This window comes from Bos mutus, chromosome 15 (genome assembly GCF_027580195.1).
Source record: "Bos mutus isolate GX-2022 chromosome 15, NWIPB_WYAK_1.1, whole genome shotgun sequence".
Taxonomy (NCBI): domain Eukaryota; kingdom Metazoa; phylum Chordata; class Mammalia; order Artiodactyla; family Bovidae; genus Bos; species Bos mutus.
In genome coordinates, this window is record NC_091631.1 from 29,710,594 (window position 1) to 29,725,984 (window position 15,391).

The 15,391-nt window shown below is 36.2% G+C and overlaps 1 protein-coding gene across 1 annotated transcript in view; it reads left to right on the forward strand.

The window, feature by feature from the left end:
• The window catches only part of FCHSD2 (FCH and double SH3 domains 2), a 244,638-nt gene that overhangs the window by 107,561 nt on the left and 121,686 nt on the right, over positions 1–15,391 (forward strand). Inside the window, exons 6-8 of the mRNA XM_005893521.2 lie at positions 5,783–5,916; positions 9,815–9,869; positions 10,812–10,940. Coding sequence (XP_005893583.2) covers positions 5,783–5,916; positions 9,815–9,869; positions 10,812–10,940 — 318 coding nt within the window. The remainder of the gene's footprint in view (positions 1–5,782; positions 5,917–9,814; positions 9,870–10,811; positions 10,941–15,391) is intronic.

Consider the following 15,391-nt stretch of genomic DNA (forward strand, 5'->3'; position numbering starts at 1 on the left):
CATTTCTGTCCTTTATCGAGCTCATCTTTGTGTGAAATGTTCCTTTGGTATCTCTGATTTTCTTGAAGAGATCCCTAGTCTTTCCCATTCTGTTGTTTTCCTCTATTTCTTTGCATTGATCGCTGAAGAAGGCTTTCTTATCTCTTCTTGCTATTCTTTGGAACTCTGCATTCAGATGTTTATATCTTTCCTTTTCTCCTTTGCTTTTCACTTCTCTTCTATTCACAGCTATTTGTAAGGCCTCCCCATACTAATTTATCCCTTCTCTCCTGCTTTTTCTCTTTGATAATATGTTTGTTTTATATGTCTGTGAGTCTATTTCTGTTTGTATATAGATTCATTTGTATTTTTTGGATTCCACATATAAGTGCTATCATATAATATTTGTTTTTGTCTTATTTCTTCATTTAGTATGATATTCTGTAGGTCCATCCATGTTTCTGCAGATGGCAAAATTTTGCTCTTTTTATCCCTAAATAATAGTCCAGTGTGTGTATGTGTATCGTGTATGCCACATCTTTAAATTTTTTTGAGTATCGTTGATTTATAATGTTGTCTTAGTTTCTGCTGTAGTGTAGTTATATACACTTATATCCACTCTTTTTTAGATTCTGTTTTCGTATAGGTTGTTACAAATGTTGTTTTCATTTCTTGACTATTGTGCATAGTGCTCCTGTGCTGTTCTGCTATTTCTAATCTGCTTTTAAAACTTATCTTTTGGAATCTTAGTGTATTCTTCAGTTCTAGAATTTTTTATTTTTTAAAAAATGGAGTCAATGTTTCTGATGCAATTCTTCATGTTTTTTCTTTCTCCTGTTTAATGTATTACTCCTAATCTCTGTTTCATAGTTCCACTATGTGAACACTATAGGTCTCTTTTTATCATTATCTGTTTTTTTGTTTGTTTGCTTGTTTTTAGTTATTTGGGTCTACTGCTTTTGTAAGCCTCATGGTGCTGGATATTATGGATAAAAATTGTAGAGGCTATGGAAGATGTTTTCTGTTTCCAAAGAGAGTTAAGTTTTTTAGCACGCAGATAGAATACTATTTAATCACTTTGATTCTGTTAGGGTCTATCTAGCGTTAGACTTTTTAGGCTTGTCTTTTTCACTTTTGTCCTTACTTCTGGGGTCTTACCTGAAAGTATAGGATATTTACCAAAGCCTTTCTGTTTTGACAAGACTTGAACTCCAGCCTTTTTCTTCTCAACATCATGTAGCTGCTCTGCTTATGTAGCTGTTCGTTGCTCAGCTCATTAGCCTTTTAGTTACTGTTCTTTCCTGAATTTCTTGGAGCTTCATTCCACACATGACATTTAGAAGTCAACTGATGACTTGGGGAAATTGCATTCAGATTTTGTGGCTTGCTTGTCTGTAGTACTCTACTTCCAAGATTGAGTCTCTCAAGTTCCTACTCTTTTGGCACCCTCAAACTCCAACCTCTGTTTCCACAGTCTAGTTAAAAAGAGCAAAAAAAAAAAAAACAAACAAACCCACTTTCTGTTTATATTCTACTTCTCTGTGCTGCTGCTGCTGCTGCTAAGTCGCTTCTGTCGTGTCTGACTCTGTGTGACCCCAGAGACCAGCCCACCAGGCTCCCCCATCCCTGGGATTCTCCAAGCAAGAACACTGGAGTGGGTTGTTATGTCCTCCTCCAGTGCATGAAAGTGAAAGTGAAAGTGAAGTCGCTCAGTCATGTCTGACTCTTAGCGACCCCATGGACTGCAGCCTACCAGGCTCCTCCGTCCATGGGATTCTCCAGGCAAGAGTACTGGAGTGGGGTGCCATTGCCTTCTCCGTACTTCTCTGTACCATGATTCAAAAATTGCCATAAGGGAAAAAGTCAAGGTGAATGTAGAGCTTACCTAGCTATGCTTCTCTTCTTCCAGATATCAAGTCCCTTAAGTCCAGTGTGTATTGCTATTCTTTAATTCTGGCTATTTCTAAAAATCTCTGTTGTCTAACTTTTATAGTTAATAGAGTAGAAGAGGATAGTCTAAAACAAATTGTTCATGATCAAAACCAATTTGACTTAAAATTCTCTAATATCTTTTTAATTGAAATATAGTTGATTTATAGTATTAATTTATTTTGAGTTGAATAATATAATGGTTTAAAATATTTATTGATTATGCTTCATTTATAGTTACTATATAGTACTGGATATATTCTTCGTGCTGCACAATATATTCATGTATCTTATCTCTTGCCCCTCTCCCCTTATCTCACTCCACTGGTAACCACTGGTCTGTTCTTTATATATACGAGTCTGCTTCTTCTTTGTTGTATTCACTACTTTATTTTTTAAATTCCACATATAAATATTAATGTACACTGTTTGGCTTTCTCTGACTTATTTCACTAAGCATAATACCCTCCAAATCCATCCATGTTGTTGCAAATGGCAAATTTTCATTCTTTTTTATGACTGAGTAGTATTCCTTCGTGTGTGAGCTATATGTATACCATATCTTCTTTACCTATTCATCTGTTGATGGACACTTAGATTACTTCCAAATCTTGGCAATTGTAAATAATGCTGCTCTGAACACTGAGGTGCATGTATCTTTTTAAATTAGTGTTTTCATTTTCTATGGATATATTGCCAGGAGTAGACTATTGGATCATATGGTAGTTCTAAGTTTTTTTAAGGAACCTTCATACTGTTTGCCACAGTGGCTGCCCCAATTTTTATTCCCACCAACAGAGTACCAAGGTTCCCTTTTTTCCCACACCCTTGCCAGCGTTTGTTATTTGTGGTCTTTTTGATGATAGTCATACTGATAGGTGTGAAGTCATACCTCACTGTAGTTTTGATGTGCATTTTTCTGATGACTAGTGATGTTGAGCATCTTTTCATGTGCCTGTTGGCCATCTGCATATCTTCTTTGGAAAATTGTCTATTCAGGTCTTCTGCCCATTTTTTAATCAGGTTTTTTTTAATATCAAATTGTTTGAACTGTTTATATATTTGAATGTTAACCCCTCTGTAACATTTTAATGTTCATGTTCTTTTTTAAAATTTTCTCTATTTTGTCAATTTTATTTATTGTTTAAATAGTTTTACAGAAAAATAGCTTCTTCACCTCAGTAGACTATTTATGTTTTCTACTCCTTTACCTTCTTAGTTTTTATAGTAGTTGTAATTAATACATGGATAATTATTTTTAGAGTATTCTGTTTTTTTGCGTTCTCTATTTCCTAATTTATTGTTAATGTTTCTATACAAGCTTTATGTTTATTATTTTTTACTTCTGAATACATCTTTCATTTATTCTGCTTTATGTAATCACTCCTCTGTTTTATTACCACTAAGGTAATAAGAATTCAATTTTTTTAAAGTTATTTTCTTAGGATGAACTTCCAGGACATGATTACCAGGTCAGAGAACCTTCAAGTTGTTAGCAGGTCTATCTATCCTAGTATCTGTGTCATACTCAGGAATCATACTTTTAATTTCTTCAGTAGAATTCTGAATTATAATATCCACGTTTTTCATTTTGTATGATCCCTTAGCTCTAATGTAAACTTACATTCATGTCTCTATTCAGTGCTAATACCTCTTAGGAAAAAGTTGGACATGTATCACATCAAGGCTTTTCTTAACCTAGGTACTATTAAGCTTCTTTTTAAGTATATAACTTAATCCTCCTCCGAAAATTGTATTTCTACAGAAAAAAAAATTTTATTTTAAAAATTGGAAAGGAAATCCTATTCCTTTGCAAATTAAGTTTGATGACTTATTTAATAAATATTTTTGGTATTTTGCTGTGTGCAAGCATTTTCCTTTGAAGAAGAACCCAAATTACTGTCACTTGAAAGAGTCCACTTGGGTGGTGGAAAACACTTGGTTGTTATTTTAATGAATGCTAGGGAAGAAAGGTCACAAGAGATCTCTTCATTGTGCACACAGGCTCTCTCTAATACTGTTTGATAAACTATCTTAGAAACTTATGTAAAGAGAAAAAGCAAGTAGGATAGACCCAACTAGAGTTTAATGAAGAGATTTTTGAGAAGTGCTTTTAAAAATATGAATAACACAAAATTCATCTAATATTGTGGCACATATAGAATGTAATTTAATTAACAACCTTTTATAGATGGAAATTAATTAATATTTATGAGTTATTAGCTTACCTGGGAGTAAGGAGAGATGTCTTTTCCTTCAAAGGGTAGGGATATAAGGAGTGAGTGGCTCTGTGTGTGTGTGTGTGTGTGTGTGTGTGTGTGTGTGTGTATATGCATGTGCTTGTGTGTATGTGCTCATGTACATGTACCCATGGTGTTCACTCTGTGTGAATATTCCAAGATTCTATCCACATGGCTTGCAATCCTCAGGAAAACCTTTGACCTACTGTGTTTCATTTCCTCTCAAAATATTCAAATTAGCAACCTTTTCAGTGCTGTGTATCACCATGGGACTCTTGGGCTTCCCTTCATTGATTAGTTTTTCTGAAGCCAAGTTTCATTGTTTTGGATGTACATTTTGGATATAGATACCTTACACCTGACTCTTTTAAATAATCCATCCCTTTTGCCCATTAAACACAGCTGTATTTTTTCAGGCTATGCTCCACTTCCTGACTATTAATATCTAATTGTAGCCATGGAGCATTCTCTTAGCTCTTCACACATGCAAGCCTGGCATTATTGGGATGTTTAGCACTATTCTGTGGGAGTGTTAGGTTGTCGTGAAGGAGGAAAGAGGTGTTTTTGTTTGGTTCTACCCTTTATTCATAGCCTGACACTTATTACATGCTCAATAAATGTACCCATAGGGAACCTTTCAGATCTCTCTCTTCCTGTAGAGTAGTCCCTTTCTTAACACCTAAGTTACTGAGAAACTCTAGCCTGTATGTCAAATGTTTAAATTTCAATTTATTTGTGCTTTACCCTTGCTCTTCGGATGTTCTTGTTCTACTCTACACTGTTCATCCTGGCACAGTAGTCTCTTAACCAGTGTCTCTTCCTGCTTTGCTGATTTCTTCAGTCTCCACCATGTATTGACAGTGTTATTCCACGCTCAGAAGTTTTTCAATGGAGGTTTGAGCTGAATTGAGCTCAAACTGGGGAAACTGGCCTCAAACTGTTTCCAACTGGGGAAAAAAATTCCACTTTGGACATCCAGAAGGGTCCCAAAGCAGTGTTACTTGGGCCCCATTGTGTTATAAGAGTTATTCATTAAATATTTCTTTGAGTTATTATGTCTGTCCCTTCTCCTTGAATCTGTATGTGTATCCAAAGAGTTGAATTTGGGATAGTTTTGAGTAATAATTGTTATGTGGTACCCAGGTTTCTTAGTTTTCTCCTTCATCTTGGACTTACCATGTTAAACTCAGATTTCACTCTTCCTTCACTCACTTCTGACATGAATCCTTCAGTATCGTTTGTGCCGTCAGTTCCCCAAACATATAGATAGGAGACTTTATTAATATTATGAAGATTACAGAATTGCTTTAATCTTTTGCCTTTATTGCTGTGCTCCAACACTGAGAACATTTTCTTTGTTGCTCTTCTTATGCCCTAGTCAGTTATCAGCAGCACTCAGAGGTTATTTCTCAAAGCAGAGTTATTAGGCAAAATGTGACACTATTCCATACATTACTTGAAATGGGAGTACCAGCTGTTCACTGGGTTTTAATTTGCAATTTGAAGGGTTCTAAATGTGCTGATTCTTCTCCTGGGTTTCCATCCTGAGGGCATAGTGCATAGTTCTTAGGACAGACTCATTTTCTGTAAGCCTAAAGACTAAAATCATAATAACTGCACTTTGTATTTTACAGTGTGTGGACCAGTTGACAAAGATCCAAACTGAACTGCAAGAGACAGTAAAAGATTTAGCTAAAGGCAAGAAGAAGTACTTTGAGACTGAACAGATGGCTCATGCAGTACGAGAGAAAGCTGACATCGAGTCAAAGTATGTGTTTTAGCATTTCTGAAAAAGTAATTATGCAAATAAATGTTATTTTTGCCAGTACTTTGTTTTCTGTTAGTACAGGGCATTTCATCAGACCTGTAAATGTTACATACTTTAGATCAAATTTTTCTCTTACATTGGTTGATTTTATTTACATTAATATTAGCAAAATGAGAATGTTTGATCAGTTTTCACATTAAATTGAATTTTGAAAAAGAAAGGAGACAAATGAACATTGTATTGGAAGCTTAGCAAGAGTCTGCTTAAGTTGCTTAGATGTCTGAATATCAGGGTTTTAGAGCCTCATTTTTCTCATGCCAGACTAAATCAATTGTAGTTGAAAAATCCCTGATGCTCAGTGTGCCACTGAAGGATGATGGACACATCAAGTGAACAAGAGCACTGACCTCAGTGTAGAAATCCTGCTCTAGAATTTTCTCTTATATGAAGTTCTAACATACACTTTTTAATGTATGCTTTAGCAACTGTGTGTGATTTTCACTTTCAGTATATGTGAATTACAAGTCCTTTATTTAAAAATAATTAGGAAAAGAACGAACTGGCAGTTTATAACACAAAGAAATGTAAAGCTAGCAGTTAGAGATTTTTGCAATGACAGCTTGAGGAAAGATTAAAATTTCTTAAGAATAAGGACACCTGTGTTATTGAATGGTATTCTGAAGATGTCTATAAGGAAGGGTAATACTCCCATTCACTTAGTTCACCGATGGAAAATGTAGGAGTTTGAACTCCTAGTCATGGAATCAGAAAGTCTGTACAATTGAACACTTGTGCAGACTAGGAAGGAGTCAGGGGTGTCTTTCTAATATATTTTTCTGTCTGCAGGAAATTAAGCAATCTCATAGGCAAATGTTGTGAAAATTTAGGGGCTCCTGGAAAGTGTATTTTGTACCAAGGGATGGTAAATGAATATTCATAACGTGCTTAATGTTACTGGAAAACATATTTAACATTTCCCTTAGTTTATTTTCTTAATTATTTTATTTTTATAAGCATACAGATATTTCCTATACTTTCTTAAGAGTTGGTGAACCCATCTTCTCAGTAAGATCTGAAGTTTTTAGATTAGATTCTCTCCAATTAGGGATATCCTGTCATGGTGGTTTTTAAGAACTTGTTTTTTTTAATTCTCAGAGATTTGAAAACAGAGAATTGACAGATTTTGTAGAGCATATATAAATACCTACTTGAGCCAAGGTCCACGGGTGAAAATGAGGACAGTTATGGGGCTTTTCTTGAGAGGTATGGATTTGACACAGGGACTTTCCTGTAGCTCAAACGGTTAAGAATCTGCCTGGGATGCAGAAGATCAGGGTTCGATTCCCGGGTGGGGAAGTTCCTCTGGAGAAGGGAATGGCAGTCCCCTCTAGTATTCTTGCCTGGAGAATTCCATGGACAGAGAAGCCTGACAGGCTACAGTCCGCGGGATCACAAAGAGTTGGACACGACTGAGCGACTAACACACACACAAATGGATTTGGCACAGATGCTGATCACAAGAAACTGCCTCCTAATATGGTTCAGATTCAAAGAGGGTACAGCAGATCAGACATTTAGTTCCACGTGTAACTTTTCATGAAAATTAATTCTACAACAGGGAAAGAAATATCTCTTTATTCACTTGCTAAGTTTTTTTTTGAATGATTAGTCTATACTGGGTACCATGGATCCAGAAATCAGTAAGATAAGCTTTGCCCTCAAAAAGTCTAAAGCCTAGAATTAAAAACAAATGTGTATTAAAGTAAATTTATGGTTTGTTTATTCACAGTAAACTCAAAGAAAGTAAATGCCGAATGTCACCTAGTCATTATTTTAGTAGTTATGTGAAAACACTGTTATATAAGTCTAGAAGATAGATTAATTTTGCCTAATGAGAAAGGAAACCTTTATAGAAGAAGTGGTATTTGGGCACAGTTCTGAAGAATGGTTTTTCTAAGTAGAGATGAGAAGAAAGACCAGGAAGGGGAAGTGAAAACTGGGGTATATACAGTTTTGACAGATGATTTGACAGGTAATGGGATGTGTACATTCAGATGTGTACATGAGGAGAGAGCATAGAAGGAAGTATACAGTTTGATGGATGAGTTCCGCTTTAAATATATAGGTTCTGAAAAACCTGTGGGACCGTGGAGTTAATGTATTTGGTAGAAGGTTATATATCTGACTCTCACAGGAGAATTTGGGCCTGAAGATCTTGCTTTGGGGGTTAGTTGCATATCAGATGATAGTTAAAATGATGGCATCATATATAAAATGAGATGAGAAGTTGAGTTTGGAAACCTAAGGAACATTAACATTTGGAAAGAGGGTGAGGAAGGGGGAGTATGCAGTATAGTTCATTGTTTGTATCAATATATATTTTATTTGTTCTAGATGATAATCTTTGAAGTTAGAAACTTTATTATTTTACTTGTTACTAGTATTTTCTTTATTGCCACCCAAGGATTGTATGAGGATTGGCAAATGAAGCAGAAACCATAAACTTAAATCCTTATATTAGAAAATCCAGATGCAACTCAGACTATTTAGATAATGGCTACAAAAAAAGTAGAAATAAGTATACCCCAAACACAGTCTTTCTTAACCCTGAACAGGCACTCCAATTTTAAAGTCTGTAGCCTTTGCTTTTCTAGATCAAAATGAATAGGAATCTGACTAATAAAACCCCCATCAAGTATGAATATAATAACAAAGTAGAAAAATAACAGGAGTATTTTAGATCCAACTATTTTTTTTAAACAGTGGAGCAGTTGGGAGGCATATTTGTGCATCTAACAAGAGAGTGTTTTTCTCTTTTTAGAAAGTTGAGAGACAGCTTTTGCTATCCTCTTCACATTGGCTCATCAGAGACTGTCTTGCTCTGTCTTCCAGTACCAAATAGCCTGCAACTTTACTTCATATTATGGCATAGTGTCCAGCACATGCATTGACTTTTCCCATGGCAATCACCATGACACTGTAGTCAAGACAAACATTGCAGCTTCAAAAATCACTGGTCGTGGGAATGTTGGTTGTTCTTTAGCATTTGTCTGTTGACTTTCTCCTTACTTTTACCTCTAGTTGTTTGGGTAAAGCGAAATGGCAACCTACTCCAGTATTCTTGCCTGGAGAATCCCATGGATGGATGAGCCTGGTGGTCGCAAAGAGTCGGACACAACTGAGCGACTTCACTTCACTTCACCATATTTTTATTACTGATTTTAATTGTGGTTCCCCTCACAAGCTGAGAGGGATTGAGAGAAATAAGTACCCCAGAAAAGAGAAGGTTAAACAGAGTAAAATCATACAGGGTAGAAAGTTGCAGGGCTTTATCACTATGTTCTGAGTACTATGTTAAGAGTGGAGGGAGCACTCCAACAAGAACTGTTAGTGGGAGACATGATGGAATTAAGGCCTTTGTAGAGCCTGTCAATATCATTCCGTAGGTTGCCTTCCTGGCATTGTTACAGCCTGTTGCAGCCTATTGTTACAGGCCGGGGAAGCCTGCTAATCTTTGCCTCCATAGGTTGGTTGTCCATGGGCTTCTTTAAGCTTCCTTGCAGGTACTAAAGTATGTGCAACTATATGGTACTGGGAATAACCTATAGTTTGATGGCTTCTGTTTATTAGGCAATACCAACATACTAAATTTGTCAAATTGTATTTTCTCATTCAGGATATTTTTATTTTATTAATCCCACTATTTTCTTTTTCACCATAATATTAAATTCTTCCTGTAGTAAAATAAAGGAAAATAATAATTGCGTTTGGTTTTCTATTTATCTAGTTCTCTTTTAGAATGGTGTTATGGGAAAATGTCACTTTTTAAAAAAATTATTAATTATAATCATTATGTAATTTGATAGTTATTAAATATACTTTTCTATTTTCATTATAGATCTAAACTTAGTCTTTTTCAATCAAGAATCAGTTTACAGAAGGCAAGCGTAAAGGTGAGTTTTTGAAAACTTTATTTCACAAGAAACCTTAGCTTAAAAAAAAAAGAACTGGGCCTTTTGAAGGTGCAGTTAAATTATTTCCATCTAGTTTCCGTATAGAGAAGCATTTTAAAGTCATTAGGGAAGAACTTTTTTCCCAGTTCATGGAGTTTTTCAACGAGGTGTCAGCCCTTTGGATACTCCCTGCTTCTCAAGATTGCTTTAGAGGTAAATTTCTGTGCCTAACCTGCTTAGGACTGTTGCCTTTAGCACTTAGTCCAAGAGACTTTAACTGATCTTTGGGCTTTAGAAAGCTTTACAAAATCCATTTCACTTAGGTTTATACCTCTAAGCACAATATTCTAGGCCAGATGCAGGTGAATTTTTCCTGTGGTATCCTCAAGCTGTAGAATACCTGATAAATAAACTTAGTGACCTGCCTTTGTCTGCTAAGCTCCCCTCTAGCATGCATTTCTTTTGCCACATTAGAGTGTGTTGATTTTTTTAAAATGATTTTCTAACTCTAGCAGATTTACTGATGTCTTTGAAGATAAGAGACTTACTTAATTTGAGAATCATTATTGTCCCATCAGAATAAAATGAGCATACAATTTTGAAGTTCTCTCAAAAGCTTTGAAAATACATAAAGTATAAATAATAAATATTTGAAAACCCTCTTATTATGTGAGGCCTGGCGTGCTGCAGCTCATGGGGCCGCAAAGAGTCGGACACAACTGAGTGACTGAACTGAACTGAACTTACTATGTGGCAAAGTTCTGGTCACTGTTTATTGAGTTCTTCAATAGTGTTGAAGAATTCTTACATGCATATAAATGTTTCTTCACCTGGTCATCTTTACTCTTATTGGGGAACTGATTAAGAGTGGTAGTGCCCTTGTATGTTTTTCAGTGCTGTGTCGGTTTGCACTAACTATTTTTTCCTCTTACTATGTTTTAGTTAAAAGCCCGGCGATCTGAGTGTAATTCCAAAGCTACCCACGCAAGGAATGATTATCTTCTTACATTAGCGGCAGCAAATGCACACCAGGATCGCTACTATCAAACAGATTTAGTTAATATCATGAAGGTAATACAGCCTTAATATCTGCAGTAATTTTGTTTGAGTTGACTGTTGGGTGTATGGGATTGAGTCTATAGAATAGCAGGCAATACCTTGCTTTTTGCTGGAATATGGAATATACTTTGTATTGTCTATGTAACCTCTGTTTCATATAATTCTGAATTAATTTTAGTATAAGAAAATGTTTAAGAAAAATCATAGTAAAAGGTTGTATTATTCCCTAGCAGCAGCATTTATTTACTGTATAGTGTTTATTAATATATGATTATTTTTTAAAAGCTTCATTTCAGTTCAGTTCAGTCACTCAGTCACGTCTGACTCTTTGCGACCCCGTGAACTGTGGCACGCCAGGCCTCCCTGTCCATTACCAACTCCCGGAGTCCACCCAAACCCATGTCCATCAAGTCGGTGATGCCATCCAACCATCTCATCCTCTGTTGTCCCCTTCTCCTCCTGCCCTCAATCTTTCCCAGCATCAGGGTATTTTCCAATGAGTCAGCTCTTTGCATCAGGTGGCCAAAGTATTGGAGTTTCAGCTTCAATATCAGTCCTTCCAGTGAACACCCAGGACTGATTTCCTATAGGATGGACTGGTTGGATCTCCTTGCAGTCCAAGGGACTCTCAAGAGTCTTCTCCAACACCACAGTTCAAAAGCATCAATTCTTCGGCACTCAGCCTTCTTTATAGTCCAACTCTCCCATCCATACATGACCACAGGAAAAACCATAGCCTTGACTAGTTGGACCTTTGTTGGCAAAGTAATGTCTCTGCTTTTTAATATGCTGTCTAGATTGGTCATAACTTTCCTTCCAAGGAGTAAACGTCTTTTAATTTCATTGCTGCAGTCACCATCTGCAGTGATTTTGGAGCCCAGAAAAATAAAGTCAGCCACTGTTCCCACTGTTTCCCCATCTATCTGCCATGAAGTGATGGGACTGGGTGCCATGATCTTCGTTTTCTGAATGTTGAGCTTTAAGCCAACTTTTTCACTCTCCTCTTTCACTTTCATCAGGAGGCTTTTTAGTTCCTCTTCACTTTCTGCCATAAGGGTGGTGTCATCTGCATTTCTGAGGTTATTGATATTTCTCCTGGCAATCTTGATTCCAGCTTGTGCTTCATCCAGCCCAACGTTTCTCATGATGTACTCTGCATATAAGTTAAATAAGCAGGGTGACAATATACAGCCTTGACATACTCCTTTTCCTATTTGGAACCAGTCTGTTGTTCCATGTCCAGTTCTAACTGTTGCTTCCTGACCTGCATACAGGTTTCTCAAGAGGCAGATCAGGTGGTCTGGTATGCCCATCTCTTTCAGAATTTTCCACAGTTTATTGTGATACACACAGTCAGAGGCTTAGATTTTTAAAATTTAATCATTTTATACTTAATTGATAGATAAGCTTGTGCATTAATGTTTTATGATTTTGAGGTGCCTAGGGGTAAAACAAGAGAAAATATAACTAGTAGTTATATGAGGATGTTAGAATGGGTTACAGTTACTTATATACCAAAATTCGATCTTGGTTTTCCTCTATTTATACATCTATATGTATCTTTAACTTTAACTCAAGGAAAAGACAAAGGGTGGAGAAGAAACTTTTTTTAACCTGCTGCCAGTTTTGCCCTCATGGCTGGTAGACAAGTTCTGCTTTGAAATTGTATCTCTTTTTCTTCTGTCTTCTCAAGGGCCCAAACTTGATTATTCTGTTTTTATTTTCAACCCATCCCTCTCAAATACATTATTCTTAATGACTGTCCAAACACATTGCTTTGATTGAATTGCTTGCTCTACAAATCAGAGATGTTGAGAAGGGAGTGCAGCAAGTTATTGTTTTTTCCTTTTTTTTTTTTTTTGATATGATGGCTCTGAGAAAGAGATAAACTGTCCAAAAACTACAAGTTCTTTCCTTGAAAATAGAGACAGGTCATATACTGGAACCTTTAAGGAAAAATGAAGGGATGGAGAGAGTACTGCTGAACTAAGAAGTATCCTATTGCAGTTTTTTTATTTCCTTTTGATTTATTGTGTGAAACCCCTTTTCCTGATTTCTGTGCTATTCTGACTTCTGCTGGTTAGAATATAAGAGATGAGAGAGATCTGAATTATTTTGACATCTCAGACGAGAACTCTTCAGACATTTTCCCATAAAATAGTTGACCTAGAGGTTTAGACATGTTATTAGGGGTTGCATGTGCTTCAGACTTACAAGGACCAACTGGAGACTTGGCAAATATATACTTTCCCCTTTGAATATTTTTAAATGAACATTGTATTAATTTAAACAGTAGCAAAAATAAAATATATATTTTTTTAATTGAATCCACAGTCAAAAAAGATTTCTTACCTAAAATCCTATGACCTTTTATATACCAGCAAAGGTACAGTATTATTTGGGGATCTGCTTCCTGCCAGAAAAAAAGAGGAGATTAATGGGCCTAGCTGGACCTCAGATTATGTATCTTTGAATACACTTTGAAGTCCTTTTACACCTAGGTATTTGATCATCATTGGGTAGATGTGCTTCAGATTACTCATTTCATGAAACATTATAGGGTATTGAATGATAAAAAATCAAGGCAGGAATCCCTCCTGTCCTTTAGAAACAGGAAATTGTATTCTCAAATTTCACATTGTGTGTGCTAATTCATTTCCTTCGTTATGCAAATTCTGTAGTCTGCAATATTGAATAATATCTATTAATTATACTGTTAGCTACTTAGTAAGTTTCTATCATTGAATTGATAGTGGCCCTTTAGTGGCTGTCTATTTTCTGGATTTTTGTTAATGTTTCTGGACTTTTGTTAATAGCTTAACTGGAATCTTTTAAACAAAATTTTTATGATGGTATAGATGATCTTATGTGCAAAGCAGAAGTAGAGACTCAGATGTAGAGAACAAATGTATGAATATCAAGGGGATAGTGGGTACGTGGGAGGAATTGAGCGATTGGGATTGACATATATACACTATTGATAATATGTACAAAATAGATAACCAGTGAGAACCTGCTGTACAGCCCAGGGAATTCTATTATATGCTCTGTGGTGACCTAAATGGGAAGGAAATCCAAAAAAGAGGGGGTATATGTATACGTATAACTGATTCACTTTCTTCTACAGTAGAAACTAACACAACATTGTAAAGTAACTATACTCCAAAAAAAAATTAATTAAAAAGGTTTTATATGAATAGCTTGAAAGCAGGAAATTTAAGTCATTGATTTTATCATACAATGATACACATTTAATAGTTACTTATAGTATGGTTGGAGAAGGAAATGGCAACCCACTCCAGTATTGCCTGGAGAATCCCATGGACCCAGGAGCCTGGTGGGCTACAGTCCACGGGATCGCGAAGAGTCCGACACTACTGAGTGACTTCACTTTCACTATAGTATGGTAGCTACTGTGCTAGGCTTTGGAAGAAGCAAAAATAAACAAGACACTCTTCTTATTCTTAAAGGGCTCAGACTAGTTAAAGAGAGATAATTTAGAAATGATAAATCAGAATAATGAATTCACATAAAAGGACCATGGATAGTAGTAATCATAACTGTCTTTTTTTTTTTTTTTTTTGATTACTTGATATTACCCTGCTGTTGCTGCTGCTGCTGCTGCTGCTGCTAAGTCGCTTCAGTCATGTCTGACTCTGTGCAACCCCATAGATGGCAGCCCACCAGGCTCCCCTGTCCCTGGGATTCTCCAGGCAATTCTAATCATTTTATGCATATTATCCTTTCTCATTTTCTTCTTTGACCTGGTTAGTGTGTATAGTTCATTATTTAAATAACACACTAGCCTATAAATGAATGAAATCCCAACTTTGGATGAACCACTCTTTACCAGCATCTAAATAATCAAGTCCTATTGAAGAAAATCTTTCAATAAAGCAGATTCATGATCATAAATTAATGTGGCTGTGCTGGGCTTAGTTGCTAAGTCATGTCTGACTCTTTGTGACCCCATGGACTGTATCCCACCAGGCTCCTCTGTCCATGGGGATTCTCCAGGCAAGAATACTGGGGTGGGTTGCCAGGTCCTCCTCCAGGGGATCTTGGAGGGGATGGAACCGAGGTCCTGTGCATTGCAGGTGGATTCTTTACCATCTGAGCTACCAGGGAAGCCCAAATTAATGTGGATCCAGTTTCAAATGGATCCTCAAAACTGTTCAGATATCCTCCTGTATTTCCCTGATTGACTTTCTCTACTATTTTCAACAATTTTGTCAACTTTTTCCCTTCTCTTAAAATCTCAGACTTATCCCAGCTCTTTCACACTTGGCAGGTGGTCTTTCTTGCTAATTTTTAGAGAAAAGAGAAACCATTAAAAGGGAATTCCATTACTGTCCTATTACAGGCTTCATCTGTATTGAAGACTCTTCCAAGAAGTCTAATATCAAGAGTTGTTTCTCCTTTCTAAAGATGATCGTTTCACTTCAGCTTTGGATGGTATCTCA